This window comes from Prunus mume, linkage group LG8 (assembly GCF_029339155.1).
Source record: "Prunus mume cultivar Tortuosa linkage group LG8, ASM2933915v1, whole genome shotgun sequence".
Taxonomy (NCBI): domain Eukaryota; kingdom Viridiplantae; phylum Streptophyta; class Magnoliopsida; order Rosales; family Rosaceae; genus Prunus; species Prunus mume.
In genome coordinates, this window is record NC_142705.1 from 15,463,348 (window position 1) to 15,477,640 (window position 14,293).

The following is a 14,293-nucleotide window of genomic DNA, read 5'->3' on the forward strand; positions in this document are numbered from 1 at the left end:
CCTGACCTGTTTCAGGCCCAGAAAGCACAACATGAACTTGAATGGGCAACCCGACCCGGCCCGAACTCTCTACCCGCCCTTTGCCATCCAAAGCTTAGGCACACAACTTGGTCTTCTTCTTCCCACTCTCTCCTTCCCTTGAACAAAATGACAACTTTGTTATCTATAGTAACTCTTCCTTCAACAGCAAAGCTGAGCTTGAAGCTTCTCAACAATGGCAACATACACGAAAACCCAATTCCGAAAGCTCACCTTTCAGCAGGTAAACTTCTCCGTTTTCATTCACTTTTATCTTCTTTAGCTAGAACTGCAACCGCGTTCAAATAACACTGTTTTTTGGTTTCTTAGGCTTTAATTTAGACAAAAACAAACATGGCAACAAAGTTTCATTTATAAATTTTGCTGTAAACAACCAACAAAGCATAGAGACAACCCAGAAAGTTCATGGGAAGATTACACGAAGAAAAGGTGGTGGAATTGGAAACCCATTTTTGAGTGAAGGAAGAGATGAGATGATGAGAGAAATGGGCCATTTTGCCCTGGCTGTGGGGTCTTTATGCAAGATAAGGACCCAAACCTTCCTGGGTATTATCAGAAAAGGAAGCTTGCTGTATCAGAATTGTCAAATGGTGAGGAGGGTGTTGAGGATGAATTTGAAGAGTTTGATGATGATGAAGAAGAAGAAGAAGAAGAAGAGGAATTTTCTGATGGAATTGAGGGTAAGTATGAAGAAAGTGATGAAGAAGAAAGTGAATTGGAAATGGGGGATGAGTTTGACTGGGATTCAGATGACTTGGAAGGTAAGTTGTTGGGGAACGAAGAAAATGATTTGGATTTGGATGGTTTTTCTCCGGCAGGGGTTGGGTACGGTAACATTAAAGAGGAAACTATAGAGAAAATGAAGAAGAAGAAGATTCCTAAAGCAGAAAAGAAGAGAATGGCTAGAGAGGCTCAGAAAGAGAAAGAAGAGGTTACAGTGTGTGCACGATGTCATTCGTTAAGAAATTATGGGCAGGTGAAGAACCAAGCAGCTGAAAATTTAATGCCTGATTTTGATTTTGATAGGTTGATTGCTACCCGGTTAATTAAACCTGCTGCAAGTGCCAATCCTGTCGTGGTTATGGTTGTTGATTGTGTTGATTTTGATGGGTCATTCCCTAAACGGGCTGCAAAGTCATTGTTTGCAGCATTAAGAGGAACTGAAAATGATCCTAGGCTTAAAAAAAGACTGCCAAAGCTTGTCCTTGTGGCCACAAAGGTTGATCTCCTCCCATCACAAGTATCACCTGCTAGATTGGATAGATGGGTCCGCCATCGTGCTAAAGCTGGAGGGGGACCTAAGCTAAGCGGGGTTTATATGGTTAGTTCTCATAAGGATTTGGGTGTCAAGAATTTGTTGTCCTTCCTTAAAGAATTGGCTGGTCCTCGAGGGAATGTATGGGTTATTGGGGCTCAAAATGCAGGCAAGTCTACTCTAATAAATGCATTGGCAAAGAAAGAAGGTGCAAAGGTTACAAAGCTCACTGAAGCCCCAGTTCCTGGGACAACACTGGGGATCCTGAGAGTTGGAGGGATTTTGTCGGCTAAGGCAAAGTTGTTTGACACTCCAGGACTTCTACATCCCTATTTGTTGTCCATTAGATTGAATAGGGATGAACAGAAAATGGTTGAAATACGGAAGGAGCTTCGTCCTCGGACTTATAGGATAAAGGCAAGTTAGTTGTTATTTTGTTTTATTTTTGGACCATTTTTTCTTTAAATATGTTTGTAGTTGTTTTGTGCATTCATCAGTATTTTATCCTTGTGCACATTTTGACTGAAGCTAGTATAACACTAATTCTTGAGACTTCTTGTTGAAATCCTAATATTTGATCATATTAATATGAACATTTTCAATAACCTCTTGAGCATAGGTCCCCACTTTTCCGCCCTAATCAAAAGACATGTAAACTTGACCGCTTCTGTAAGCAATTAATCCTTCTCCTGGTTTCTTATTTTACGTTGCAGGTTATGAATGATTTGTGAAGCGTCAGTTGAATTGTTGTACTGGATTTATCTTAGAATGTAATGTCTATGAACATGCTTTTTCAGTGGCAAAAGAGGCTTTCTAAAATTCAGTAGATATTAGATTATTTTGTTTACTTGATATGGCAGGTACACGTAGCTTTATTCTATAATGAAGCAAGGAATGAACATTAGATTAATAGTTTGGGTGTTTTTTACTATTATGTATAGTGTTTCCAGTTTTCATAGTTTTTGTTTCAATTGCTTTAAGTTGTTAAGAGGCTTTTTGGTGAGCAAGACGTTTATGGTTTTTATTTTTAATTAAATATGGGGAAAGACAAATAACTGCACAATAAAATGATTCATGAATAAAATGCAAAAACCATAACAAGTTTCTCTAGTTTCTTTAACGTGTTCTCCTTCATTTCTTCCTCACATCCTATCTCCATCCCTCATTTCTTCCTCGCAGAGCACCTCCCTCCCTCCTTTCACCCGTATGTTTTCCCACTATCTCTTTAACCTAGCAAGGAAGAGAAAGACTAAAAACGAAAATCATAAGCATTATCAAGCAGGCCCTTAAGTTATCAATTCAATATTCTATTCAGATTCTACTTTAAAATTTTAAAATGAGAAGAAAGTCCTTAATGTTTCCATGTATATATTATTTGCCGATGCATGAGCATGGACTAGTAAATTTTGAAGGGGAGGGTTTGACTCAACCTAAGTGCTATGGGATTTAATAATTCATATGTTTGATATCTGCAGGCAGGGCAAACCATACATGTCGGTGGTTTAGTGAGACTAGACCTTATTCAAGCTTCTGTGGAAACAATTTATTTAACAGTTTGGGCTTCGCCAAATATTTCTTTACATATGGGGAAGATAGAAAATGCTGATGAGACATGGAGGAAACATGGTGGTGTTAGGTTGCAGGTAGTTCTTTATCCCAGTTAGATATATCTTTGCCATTATTATGCATTTTATAGCATAGCTAGCTCAATGCAATTTAATTTTGGATCTAAAAACTCATATGGATATTATAGTCCTGACATATGCAGGTAATATAAAATGATTGTTACTGAAATCTCATCTAGAAAATTGTCATATATATATATATATATATTATGTGTGTAGCACCAATGGATTCATCATTTGAAACTTAGTAAGCAGTAAGAACTTAGTCATTAACATAGAACACGCCCACCAAATGTTTGACCGGATTCTTTGGAATCTGTGAGGGGGTGTAGCTTTATAGTGCTCTGAATCCACTGAAGATTCCAGCTTACCCTATAGTCACGAAGGACGAAACCTCTCCTAGAATATGTAATGTTGACAATGAATCTGATTGATTTGTTGGAAATTTTCCACTGCCTTTGCAATTTAAGACAAAATGGGCTCCTCAAGCATACTGATGCATCACCAAAGAGAAGTACAATAGGAAGTAGTATAGAAAAGTTACATGCTCAAACATAACGAAGAGACAATAAGTCTATAAGTGGGATCCTCAAGCTCAAGCATACTTTAGTTTATTTCATCTGGCACAACCGTATTTTGTGTCCAGGACTAGTCTATAAGTGAACCTAAATGCTCAAACATCACGAAGAGAAAATGTTTTCAGTTGTCTGCCTGACTGTTTCGAAGTAGCATTGAGATTGCAGCATAATTTGGAGCAGAAGAGACCTGCAATACCTATTTGCAGTTTGTTTTGAAACGGTTTTTCTTGTAACATAGTATCATTTTTATGATCTCTTGAAAGGTTCTTGTGTCTGCATTTGTGACATGCTTTGCACTAAAGTAAGCTATGTTAATGTTTGATTAGTCTTCAAACTCAAAGGCACTTTACTATCATGGAAAGGTCAAATGAACGGTAGCATCCTTGGCATCCTTCCAATTGATTGATAATCATTATTATATATGTAATTTTTTTGTTGCTCAAATTGATAACCATCAATTGAAGGACACTGTTAGTACTATGTTTAGTTGCCCCAATCTTCATTAATTAGTTTCTTTTCCCCTTTGAATATTTCAAGAAATGACATGAAAGGGCCCTTTGGTTAAGTGTACTTTTTACTGACCTTACACGGCTTATACTTTTGCAGCCTCCAATTGGCGCCGACCGTGCTTTTGAGATGGGCACATGGGAAGAGAGGGAAATCAAAGTGTCCGGAGCAAGTTGGGATGTAAATAGCATTGATATTGCAATAGCTGGTTTAGGTTGGTTTTCTATAGGTCTCAAAGGGGAAGCAACGTTGGCATTGTGGACATATGATGGCATTAAAATCACTTTGAGAGAACCACTAGTTCTTGATCGGGCACGGTCTCTTGAGAGACCTGGGTTTTGGCTACCGAAAGCAATATCCGAGGCCATTGGAAACCAGAGCAAACTTGAAGCTCAAAGGAAAAAGCTTGAAATGGAGAGTGCAGATTTCCTTTCTGAGGCGTCCATTTGAAAAGAAGGTAAGCATGATTGCTCTGCATCATTTTCCGCGGGAAACATGGTCAATATGAGAAGCGTGCAGTGTTTAAAGGAACAGTTCCTCTAGTTTAATCGAAGGAAAAATGATTGTATGCTGACATTGTTTTGAGTAAACCTATAGCGTTAAGTATGTTGGTGGGATTATATAAATCATGAAGACTGTTTCCTGGTTTAGGAATTGAGAGGAGGCTTTTAAATGACAGCTCCTTCTGTGATGATTGGTTGAAGGGGGTGCAAATTATATTGAATCATTGTTTTAAGCCAAGATTTTAGATGACCTAAGGAAGTTGGCGATGACTGAATTGCTTCTTTTAGGAGAAGATTTTCCCAAGCTAATGTAGAAGGGGAATATGATTGGTGTTTCTTATTTTTATTTTTTTTAATTTGAGAGAAATTAAGTTAAATGTGGCACAATTTGTTGAGGGATGAAAACAAAATTTGATGAAAAAAATTTCTTTGGTGGAGTATGATGATCAAATTATGGGTCTAATTACAGAATTAAAATGCTTAATTAAACTTCAAAAAATGCTAGTAAAAAGGGCTTCTCTGTGAACTTAGGTAATGGCTCTGTCCTTGAGGCTGAATTATGGGGTATTCTATGGGCGCTTACTCTGGCCTGGGACTCTGGCTATCGTAATGTTGAGGTGGAAAGTGACTCTTGTGATGCTGTTTCCTTGCTAAATAGCCCTACCATTCCCACTCATCCACCTTAACATCATATGTTGTTGCAAGTCAAAGATCAACAAGGATTGGCATTGCTCTATTAATCATATCTACCGTGAGCAGAATGTTGCTGCTGATGCTTTGTCTGCTAGGAGCATCGATTTTGGTCCTGGGATTCATCTCTTTGAGAGCTCCTGACTTCCTGAAGGATATTTTGTATGCTGATGCCATGGGTGCGTCCAGGCATCGTCTTGTTGCTGCCTAGGTGTTGCTGTGCTGGGCTTTTAGGCCCCATGTTACCCCCAAAATAAAATAAAAACAAAGCTAGCAAAACCGTTGTTAAACCCATTAGCAGGAAACTCCCAAACATGTCAAAAAAGCTAAATAAGTTTGACAATTGCCAAAACTTAAATCTGATACACATCAAGAACTATAAAATTTTCTCTTTTTACTTCTGCTGTTAAACCTTTTTTTTTTTTTTTTACAAGTTTCGTACCCCAAGGGTATTTTTGGTAAACTGAACAGAAAGAGCATCGGAATGAACAAGGATGGAAGCAAGTGTTTCAACCTTGCTCTATACAGAAATTACAGCGAGCGGAAAAACTACAAATTACTTAGGTTTTGCCATTGGCTAAACTACATAAGGAAGAAGTCACTACAAGCTAGCTGCTTTCAACGGGGCTGCTGGATGAAGCGGGGGCTGCATTTCGGGCTCACATGCTTGGCAGGCTTCTCAGCATACCTCCTTGGCTCCACTGGGGAACGTTTGTCTTCCAGTGATTTCAAATTCTTCAAGACCGCAGTACTTGTTTCCAACCCTGTTGTTCCAAAAGAAAATTTGAGTCCAACAGTATAACAGCATTTCGGAAACTGCATCAAATTTTTACATCCCAATTGCCAATAATCTACATTCTCTTGGAGTAGTTGTTCATACCATTTTTACTTTCAGTCTGAGACAATTGAAGGAACTCCTCAAACTGAGCTTCTAAACTGGAGAAGTCCTCACCAGCATCGAGATCAAAGGTCTCTGGAAGCAAATCTGCGACATTGTCAACGTCACCCTGGGCATTATCATAGAAGCCATCCTCACCCTGTTGACTGAGCCAGTAGTCGTGGTACCATGTGGAAGTGGTAACCAGTTGCCACCATTCAGGGGAGAAATCCTCCACCTGCTTAAGAGCAGCAGGGATAAAGAGAGGGGCATTCGGGTTCAACGTTGATCCTCCTGAAACCAGTGCCATCTTTGGCTACAGCGCAATTCAACTGCAAAGGAAAAATGCAGTAAATGAGATACTAAATCTTCTCTTGGGCTTCGCATTTTCCATCTTCCATACAAGTACATGTCAAATTGAAGACAGCAAATGCAATTCATAAGATCAACTATTAAAAATCTCCAACACCCTTTGAAAATCATTAAAATTGTTGATTTTATATAAATCTAATAAATTTCCCACCAAAAGTTTTTAAAATCTAGACACACTGACCAGAATCTAAACATTTCTATATGAAATGGATAATTACATAAACCAAAAAAGCTCATCCAATTACAAAAAATTTAAATAAATAAAAATATTTAATCTTCAAAATTAAATACGAAAAAGTTCTTCAAAGATCATAGTCATCAAAAGCCATAGATCAAATAAATTAAAAAATCCGATTTTCAAATCTTCAATTTCCTTCACCAATTTTGTGCTTTCTGAACAACCAGATCTACCAATCAGAAAAGGTAGAGACAAACCAAACCCAAATACAGCTAAATCATTCACTCAACAGCATCTTTTACATAATCACTTGAACCTTCTGGCCTTAATTTCATTCCGCCACCAAAACCTAGTTTTCTATCGTTCAAGATTCCATTTTTCGTTTTCTCAGCAACCAAAACGAAGTAAAAGCATGTTCGTAAACCAAGAGATCCATTAATTAACAAAAAAGCAAGCGATAAAATTTATCAAGAAGAAAACCGGAGAACTTGTTTTCATTACCTCTGCGAAGCTTTGAGCGAAGAAGAAGAAAATATCTGCGTGCGAAATTTGAGGTGAAGAGATTGACCCGATGGCGAAAAATACGCGTGAGAGGGAGAGACGGGGGGTAGGGCGGTTTATATAGAGACGGAAATCTGAGCCTCTGTGGTTGGGAGTTACGAACCTAAGGTTCGGGTGTACCGAGCCAGCCCACTGGTTTGTACTGTACGGACTTTTGATTTTGGAGCGGCTACAACTGTTTTAAGCCGTTGATCGCCTGATCGTTGTCACACGGTAACTAGCTGTTGTACATTGACTTTGACTGGATTGGTTAGGACTCAGGACCGACACGACTACGCCACGTTGCCCAAAATCCATCGTGCAAAATGTGAGCCCGTTTTTTGGTTTGTTGCCTGCGCCAATTCGGTATTCCAAAACATGTTTAGTACCAAGTTAATAAAATTTGAAGGTTTTCTACTCATGTTTTTTTTTTTGGGTTGAAGTACTCATGTACTATTTTAAACATGTCATTTTTGTTTCAAGTCGACCATATCCCTCTTATATTCTTATGCATCAATGTTATATTTTATGTAAATTTCGTAAAAAAAGATTACGTGTGAGACACGTGACCAACATAAATACTCGTCAATGAGAGTATAAAGACGAGTTTTTTCTTAAGAAGTTAATTATGCGCCTCACATGTGATCAATTTTGGTGCAGAATTAGACTAAATTGATGTCCAACATAACAGTTTATGCTCGGCATTAAAAAGTTTCTTTTTTATATATTTTTTGAATCCACAGCGCAATCGGACATATATTGATTTTGATGAACAGACAGAAGGAAGATATATAGATTTGCGGAAGAACTCTGCTGCCCGAGAAGCTTGAGCTTGAAAGCAGTATCGTTGGGAATCTCAAGGTCTTATTTAGATAGGGGAACGATAATTTAGTTTAGTGATATTTGGTTAATTTTGTTCTCATGAACCTAAATTTGGGGAATCGTAATTTATGTAAAATGTAGAAGAAACCGAAATTTAGTTGGGTAGGAATTTTGTTCTGCTACATTTATTGATTATAACATGGTACTTCAAATTGCCCTAAAACCATAAAATGATAAGAATCGAAGAGCCCATATCAAATCCTTTAGAGATGCTTGGAAATCCAAGGAAGATATTTGAAATTCTTTAGAGATGCTCTTATGCGCGACATAAGAGGATAGGATAACATTGATTGAATTGAAAGAATTGAGATGAAAATGATGTGATTGAAATAGTACATGGACTACTTACCAGTCATTAAAAGGCAAATTAAAATGTATCTATAATTTAAATCATTAACCTTAAGAATTGAAGAGCCCATATCAAATCCTTTAGTGACGCTCTTATTTGTTCTATTTTTCCATATGCTTGGAAATCTAAGGAAGATATTTGAAATCCATCACTCGCTTGAGCCTTGGGTCTTGATATTTTTTACTTTTATTTTGGTCGAATTTTTTAGTGGATATGATGACATGAGTCTTGTTGGCCTGCATGTTGATATATCCTTTTAGCCACTCGGCGGGCACAACGCCTTCATTGAGAAAGACAAAAGAGGTAAATCTCTCATGTGTAGGCGGTCCATCGTCATGGTTATGACAATCCAATCACAGCCGTTGGTACAAAATGGGCCCTACGCAAAGCGATCTTGAAGGGTCAAGATTGCACCCTCTAGAAACTTGTATTCTGAGTGGTAACACCCCCGATTATTGTATTATGACTTGTTTAATGACTTCAATTAATTAATAATTGAAATGCAGGAGTGGAAGTGGGACCCGTTCATGTGAGCCATGTTAGACTTGTCCAACAAAAAGCACCTAATCGACGGCCTGTAGACGTGCTTAATTTATCAACGGCTGATGTCATTTTGTGAAAGTGATGACGCGTCGTATTTTTGGTGGGGCAAGGCTCGTTCTGGTTTTCTCCGCTTCCAGATAATGCGCGTATAGCACATGGGGTGTGTGTGGGTTGTAGGTCGGTTAGGTAGAGATAGCGGATATGACCGTATGAGAATGACACAAGACATATCCTGCCAAGCAAGACGGTGTACACCACAACCATGCCCTCCTCCCATCATTATCACTAATCTAATTATAAATTTAAGATGTCACCGCAAATTATACTCGTTTAGTACTTTTATAATTGTTGTTGCAACTTCATTATGATTTGGCCTAATTACATAGTTGCAAAAAGTCGCTTTGGATTCTTGTGTTTCTGGTGATTTATGTACTTATTTATTAGAAAGATGCTTCATTGACTATAAAAACATCTCAGGATACAAACCCCTTACCTTAAAAAATTTATTAGGAAAATTCGGTTAAGGAAAAAAAGCAATTAAACATCCCCCCTTCGTGTCCTTTTCTAATTGCATCCTCCCATAAGAAAAGCTTTCTCTTGCACAACCCAAATTGAGCCAAAGCATGGGCTACACTAGACCTGGGCACGGATCGATTCGGAATGATAAAAGACTCTATGGAGAGAGTAGCCTAATTCCTTATAAACCCGTACTAGATCCATTAACATTTCAATGTGAGACAAATATTCTCAACACACCCCCACATGTATGACGAACTTTCAAGTCTAACACGTAGACAACACATATTAGGTGACAGGAACACGTGTGGCCGTTAAGCCCAACACATGAAGCCTTGCTCTGATACCATGAAGGAAATTGAGATTTCACCCCAAAACCAATTGGCAATGGGAGGAGTAGCCCAACTCTTTATAAACCCAGGCTAGGTCCCTTAACATTTCAATGTGGGACAAATACTCTCAACAAAATACACCAACTTATTCTTGTAAAATATAAAAAACCAATAGTCTAATTCATCCAAGTTCAAAATCAAATAACTTAGTCATTGTATCATTCAATATATACTCAAGATGTACTGGGAACCACTTATGTTTGTTTTTTGAACATTTGAGTGTTATTTTTATTGAATTCTCTACATTTATGTAAATAATTTTGACATTTGTTTCACATTGGGTTCTTTAGTTTTTCATGTTGAATCCAACCATATAAAGAACATAAAATTTGGATCAACGGTTGAAAAGTTACAGGTAAAAAACGGGACAAAGGTCGAAACTAGAAAACATAGGAAATTCATAAATTCCTCTCTAACCAAAAAGTGCTACAGTACCCGAGTGATAAAGAAGAGATAAAATGGTGATAAAGTAGTGATACAATGGTGATAAAGAAGTGATACATGAGTGATACAAAATGCTGATTGTATTTATCTTTGATTTCTTGTTTTGTATTTAAATAATAGAATAAGTATAAATATCGGATCGGTACGGGTTTCCGTCGGATTAGGAATATTGTTTCCGTTAACCATACTAAACATCTCGATACGGATTCGATCAGAATAATTAAAATTAAAAAATACTTATTTAACCAAACCAAACCAAACCATCGATATGGTACAGTCGGTACGCGGATAATTCGGATGAGATACCCACCCCTAAGCTACACCATGCCTTGCCTGGGTTGATAAACGACTTTCAATACACCTAATTCCTCCATTAATTGATGGATATCAATCACTATATTGATCATTGTAGTTTGATATCCCTAGTGATTCAATGACATCCACAAATTTTATCCAAATTTGTGACAGAGTAAGCACATGTCCCTAACGTGGAGGGGTATTTTGGACATAATCTTGGTAAGCACTGGAAGAAATATGACATAATTTGTAACATGCTCTAGTGCGAAGGATTTAAAACTACATAGTAAATTGGTAAAACTAAACAATTGGGACCAAAATGGTAAAACCAACAAACTACAATGCTTAAAAACGACTTTTTGCCTTGCATAATCTAGTAATTTTTCGGATATTTTACTATGTTCCATATCATTTCAATTTGAATGTTCAACGTGTTTTATTCGTATTTGACAGAAATTAGGATTACGTTGGGATTGAACACGCATATTAGCAAATTGCAAAGACATGATTACAAAAATGGGAATAATAATGACAAGATTGAAAATGAAACCAAATAGCGGGGATAAAAAATGCAACTTAAATGGAATCTGAATACTAAGCTTTGGCTAATCAAGTCTACTTTTTTTTTTATTTCTCATATTCTTTCATAACATAAATATTGTTAACAATGGAACAAGCAAAGAATCATTTACTTGGAAAATTGAGAAACAACAAAACACTAATTCTGAATCTGATTAACAATGGAATAAGCAAACATCCGAATGAGCATTCTGCTACAACACAAACCCAACTGATCCTAATTAGAACATTTACACAAGAAAACTATTCCGGCTAACAAGTTATCATCTCATACAACAAAATCCAAACAGATGGGAAGGAAGGCAAGGAAAGCAAACCTTTCTTTCTCTTATACTTTCTCCTTCACGTATTAGTCATACGGAATTTGAATATATGCTGCATCACAAACGAAGGGTATATCTGCATACATGCCAGCAAGAGCACAGCGTATGGACTCCAACACTGTAAATAGGTAAGCAAATGCAACGGCTGTCCAGAAGTGCATCCCTACTTTACCCCAGTAGACAGCAAGTGGCATCCATCGGCTCACAGTCCCTATGACCTGCAAGGCAATCTCCAACAACATGCCCATCACCACATGAAATCTGAAGAAATGCGGCCATTCCTTTCTCCTCACTATTCCAAGATATGCAACAAAAAAGTATGCCATCAAGAACCAGCTGGGCAACCTCCCAATGGCCCCCAGGAACGGGTAAGTAAGGAATTCAAAGTCTTCCAGGAAAGGGTGTAGATGATAGGCTGTCTCAGCATACATCCATGTCTCATGTAGGGGCATTAAATAGGGGAGGCATGCTAATGTTCTCCACCACCACTTTGGCTTCTTAGTCATTGGAGGGAACCGAAAACTGTATGGGACATCCTTGGATGCTTGAGGGGCCATACGAGTTCTGCATCGGCTTGGCAACAAGGGGATTGTACGTAACAGGCTACCTTGATCCCCGCTTAAAAATGGGCTTGATAGAGTACAATGTTGCAGAAGTGGCATAGCTATAATGAAGATAACATTGAATGAAAACGAATACTAAGCTCACCGTATGGGTTGATAATGACATGAAAAAGTCTATTTGAGCTGATGTGTGTTTGTGTGAGTACATAATAGGTGGAGTGTTTGTGAAACACATCAACCAAGACTTACCATCCCGATGAGCTCTCCATGAACTGACGCATGGAGAAGCCGCCCCAGTTTGAAAATGAGGAATGCACGACAAGACAAAACCACCAGTATTTGATGGCTTACACACTCTGGAATTCACAGAACTACACCCAGCAGGCATGGCGCATCCATTTTGAATCATAGCCAAGTACCTAAGATTAAAGCAATTTCATAAGTGGAAAACATAGAGATTAGGAACAAATGTTGCACGGGTTCGAGTTCAGGTATGCTGATACAGTACGATTCGATACAAAACATAAGCCAATTAACATAATATACATTTAAAAATAATAATTGAAATAGAAAATTGATGGTACATCTATATGTTACCATTATTACGAACTCTTGCCAACATCCCCCACACTACTCATTTCCTGTTCGAAAATATCGTTTTGATACAACAATTAATTCATCTAATCAACAAGAACCAATTCAATGATCACTGGTCTCTATAGTTTATCACTTTTCAGAAGCTATTTACAATTTACATATACAGAGAAATAGCAGTCATTCAATAGTCAAGTTCAAAAACTTCAAAATTCAGTTACTCTACCCATGCCTTGGTATTGAATATCAAAACACAACCAATATAAGCAAATCATCTTCCCATATATTTCCACCACACAAGTCCGTAATGTCAAAATCCAAAAAACCCATTTTTTGTTTCTTCTTTATAAGAACCCTAAATCCCTAAATAGGAAAGAAGCAGGAAAAAAAATTCAATTGAACGAAGAAGAAGATAAAGAAGAAAATAGGAAGAATTTCGGAGAATTGTTTAGAAGAAGAAAAAAGAACTTACAAAGGTGGAAGTGGCAGCAGCGGCCACTGGCTGTGGCAGATGGTGAGGACTGAGGGTAGAGGAGATGGGAGCGGCTGCAAATCGTAGGGAGGGAGGGATTTTGGGGTGACCTTTCTTTTATTTTTGTTTTGGTCTGAGCGGGCTTGGATGCGGGGTGCTTAAGAGCATTGGGCTGAATGGGCTTGAATTTGGAGAGGGTATTGGGTGAAGTTTCTAGCTGCTGGTTTCCACTTGCTTTTGTGTTTTGTGAAAAAAAAAAAAAAAAAAACCAATAAAGTTGTCAGCTATATATGAGTATTAGGAATAAAAAATTATGTGGATTCTGAGTTAAAATGCGTAATCGAATACACTCAAAATCAGGAATGGGATTGATCCGATTCCTATTCCTTGATTATCCTATTTAAGTTCTCTGATTCATAACTTTCCCAATTCTTGGTAAGTAAACATACCATAACATACCATTTAATTTCTGGTTTGGTTTCCGTATTCACAGCTAAGTACTATCTTATTTTCTAGAGTGGTGATATCCCCACTCCTTTTTCTCCTATTTTATCCACTTACACTCATTTTTTATAACTAAAAAAGGAATGTAAGTGGATAAAATAGGAGTGGGGAAATCATTGCCCATTTTCTATTGTACTTATAAGCCAACACATGTTTACATATACACATATCATATATTGAACAATTCCTACTTCTTCTATTTTTTTAAAAAATAAAAATAATTGGAGTTTACAGACTTCTATTTATAATTTTATTTTTCCAAAACATATAGTAAATAATTTACTAATGAAGACTGCCAAATTTAACCAAGTAATGTGAATTTTTAAAGAGTGTAAAAAGCTATTTTGGCTGTTCAGATTATATCTAAATGCTCATATTAGAATTTGTAAGGAGTAGTTTATGTTAACGAATCCGTGTTGGGCTCACAGCCCAACCGATCCACCTTGTCTTCCTAAGTTGCTTTGGTCTCAAATTTTTGTATTTACTGTACCTATTCAATACTTGCCATATTGGCTTCACAGTTTAGTCGCAATATGAACTGAAGTTCCTTCTTAAGCAACATGACATCTTTCATATTTTTTTCCTTTTCAATATTCACATAGATACTCACACTGGTGGACCTACACATGAGCAAGGAGGTGCAGTTGCACATCTCCTCGCCGGAAAATCCT

The 14,293-nt window shown here is 37.5% G+C and overlaps 3 protein-coding genes across 3 annotated transcripts; 1 reads left to right on the forward strand and 2 right to left on the reverse strand.

The window, feature by feature from the left end:
* The first annotated feature begins 38 nt into the window (after positions 1-38).
* BPG2 (P-loop containing nucleoside triphosphate hydrolases superfamily protein) lies at positions 39-4,762 on the forward strand. The gene is given in 5 exon segments (XM_089043113.1): positions 39-262; positions 349-512; positions 515-1,715; positions 2,774-2,937; positions 4,104-4,762. Coding segments are annotated over 5 exon segments (1,995 nt in total). The 5' UTR covers positions 39-147; the 3' UTR covers positions 4,455-4,762.
* An 812-nt stretch (positions 4,763-5,574) lies between these two features.
* ERD15 (dehydration-induced protein (ERD15)) lies at positions 5,575-7,265 on the reverse strand. The gene is made up of 3 exons (XM_008242523.2): positions 7,126-7,265; positions 6,078-6,406; positions 5,575-5,961 (listed from the first exon to the last, which is right to left on the reverse strand). Exons 2-3 carry the CDS (start codon positions 6,382-6,384, stop codon positions 5,816-5,818), a joined length of 453 nt encoding a protein of 150 aa, XP_008240745.1. The 5' UTR covers positions 6,385-6,406; positions 7,126-7,265; the 3' UTR covers positions 5,575-5,815.
* Positions 7,266-11,287: 4,022 nt separating this feature from the next.
* On the reverse strand, positions 11,288-13,270 carry LOC103339249 (protein TIC 20-I, chloroplastic). The gene is made up of 3 exons (XM_008242521.3): positions 13,119-13,270; positions 12,302-12,471; positions 11,288-12,153 (listed from the first exon to the last, which is right to left on the reverse strand). The coding sequence occupies exons 2-3, from the start codon at positions 12,459-12,461 to the stop codon at positions 11,516-11,518; spliced, it is 798 nt and encodes a 265-aa protein (XP_008240743.2). The 5' UTR covers positions 12,462-12,471; positions 13,119-13,270; the 3' UTR covers positions 11,288-11,515.
* Positions 13,271-14,293: the final 1,023 nt, after the last annotated feature.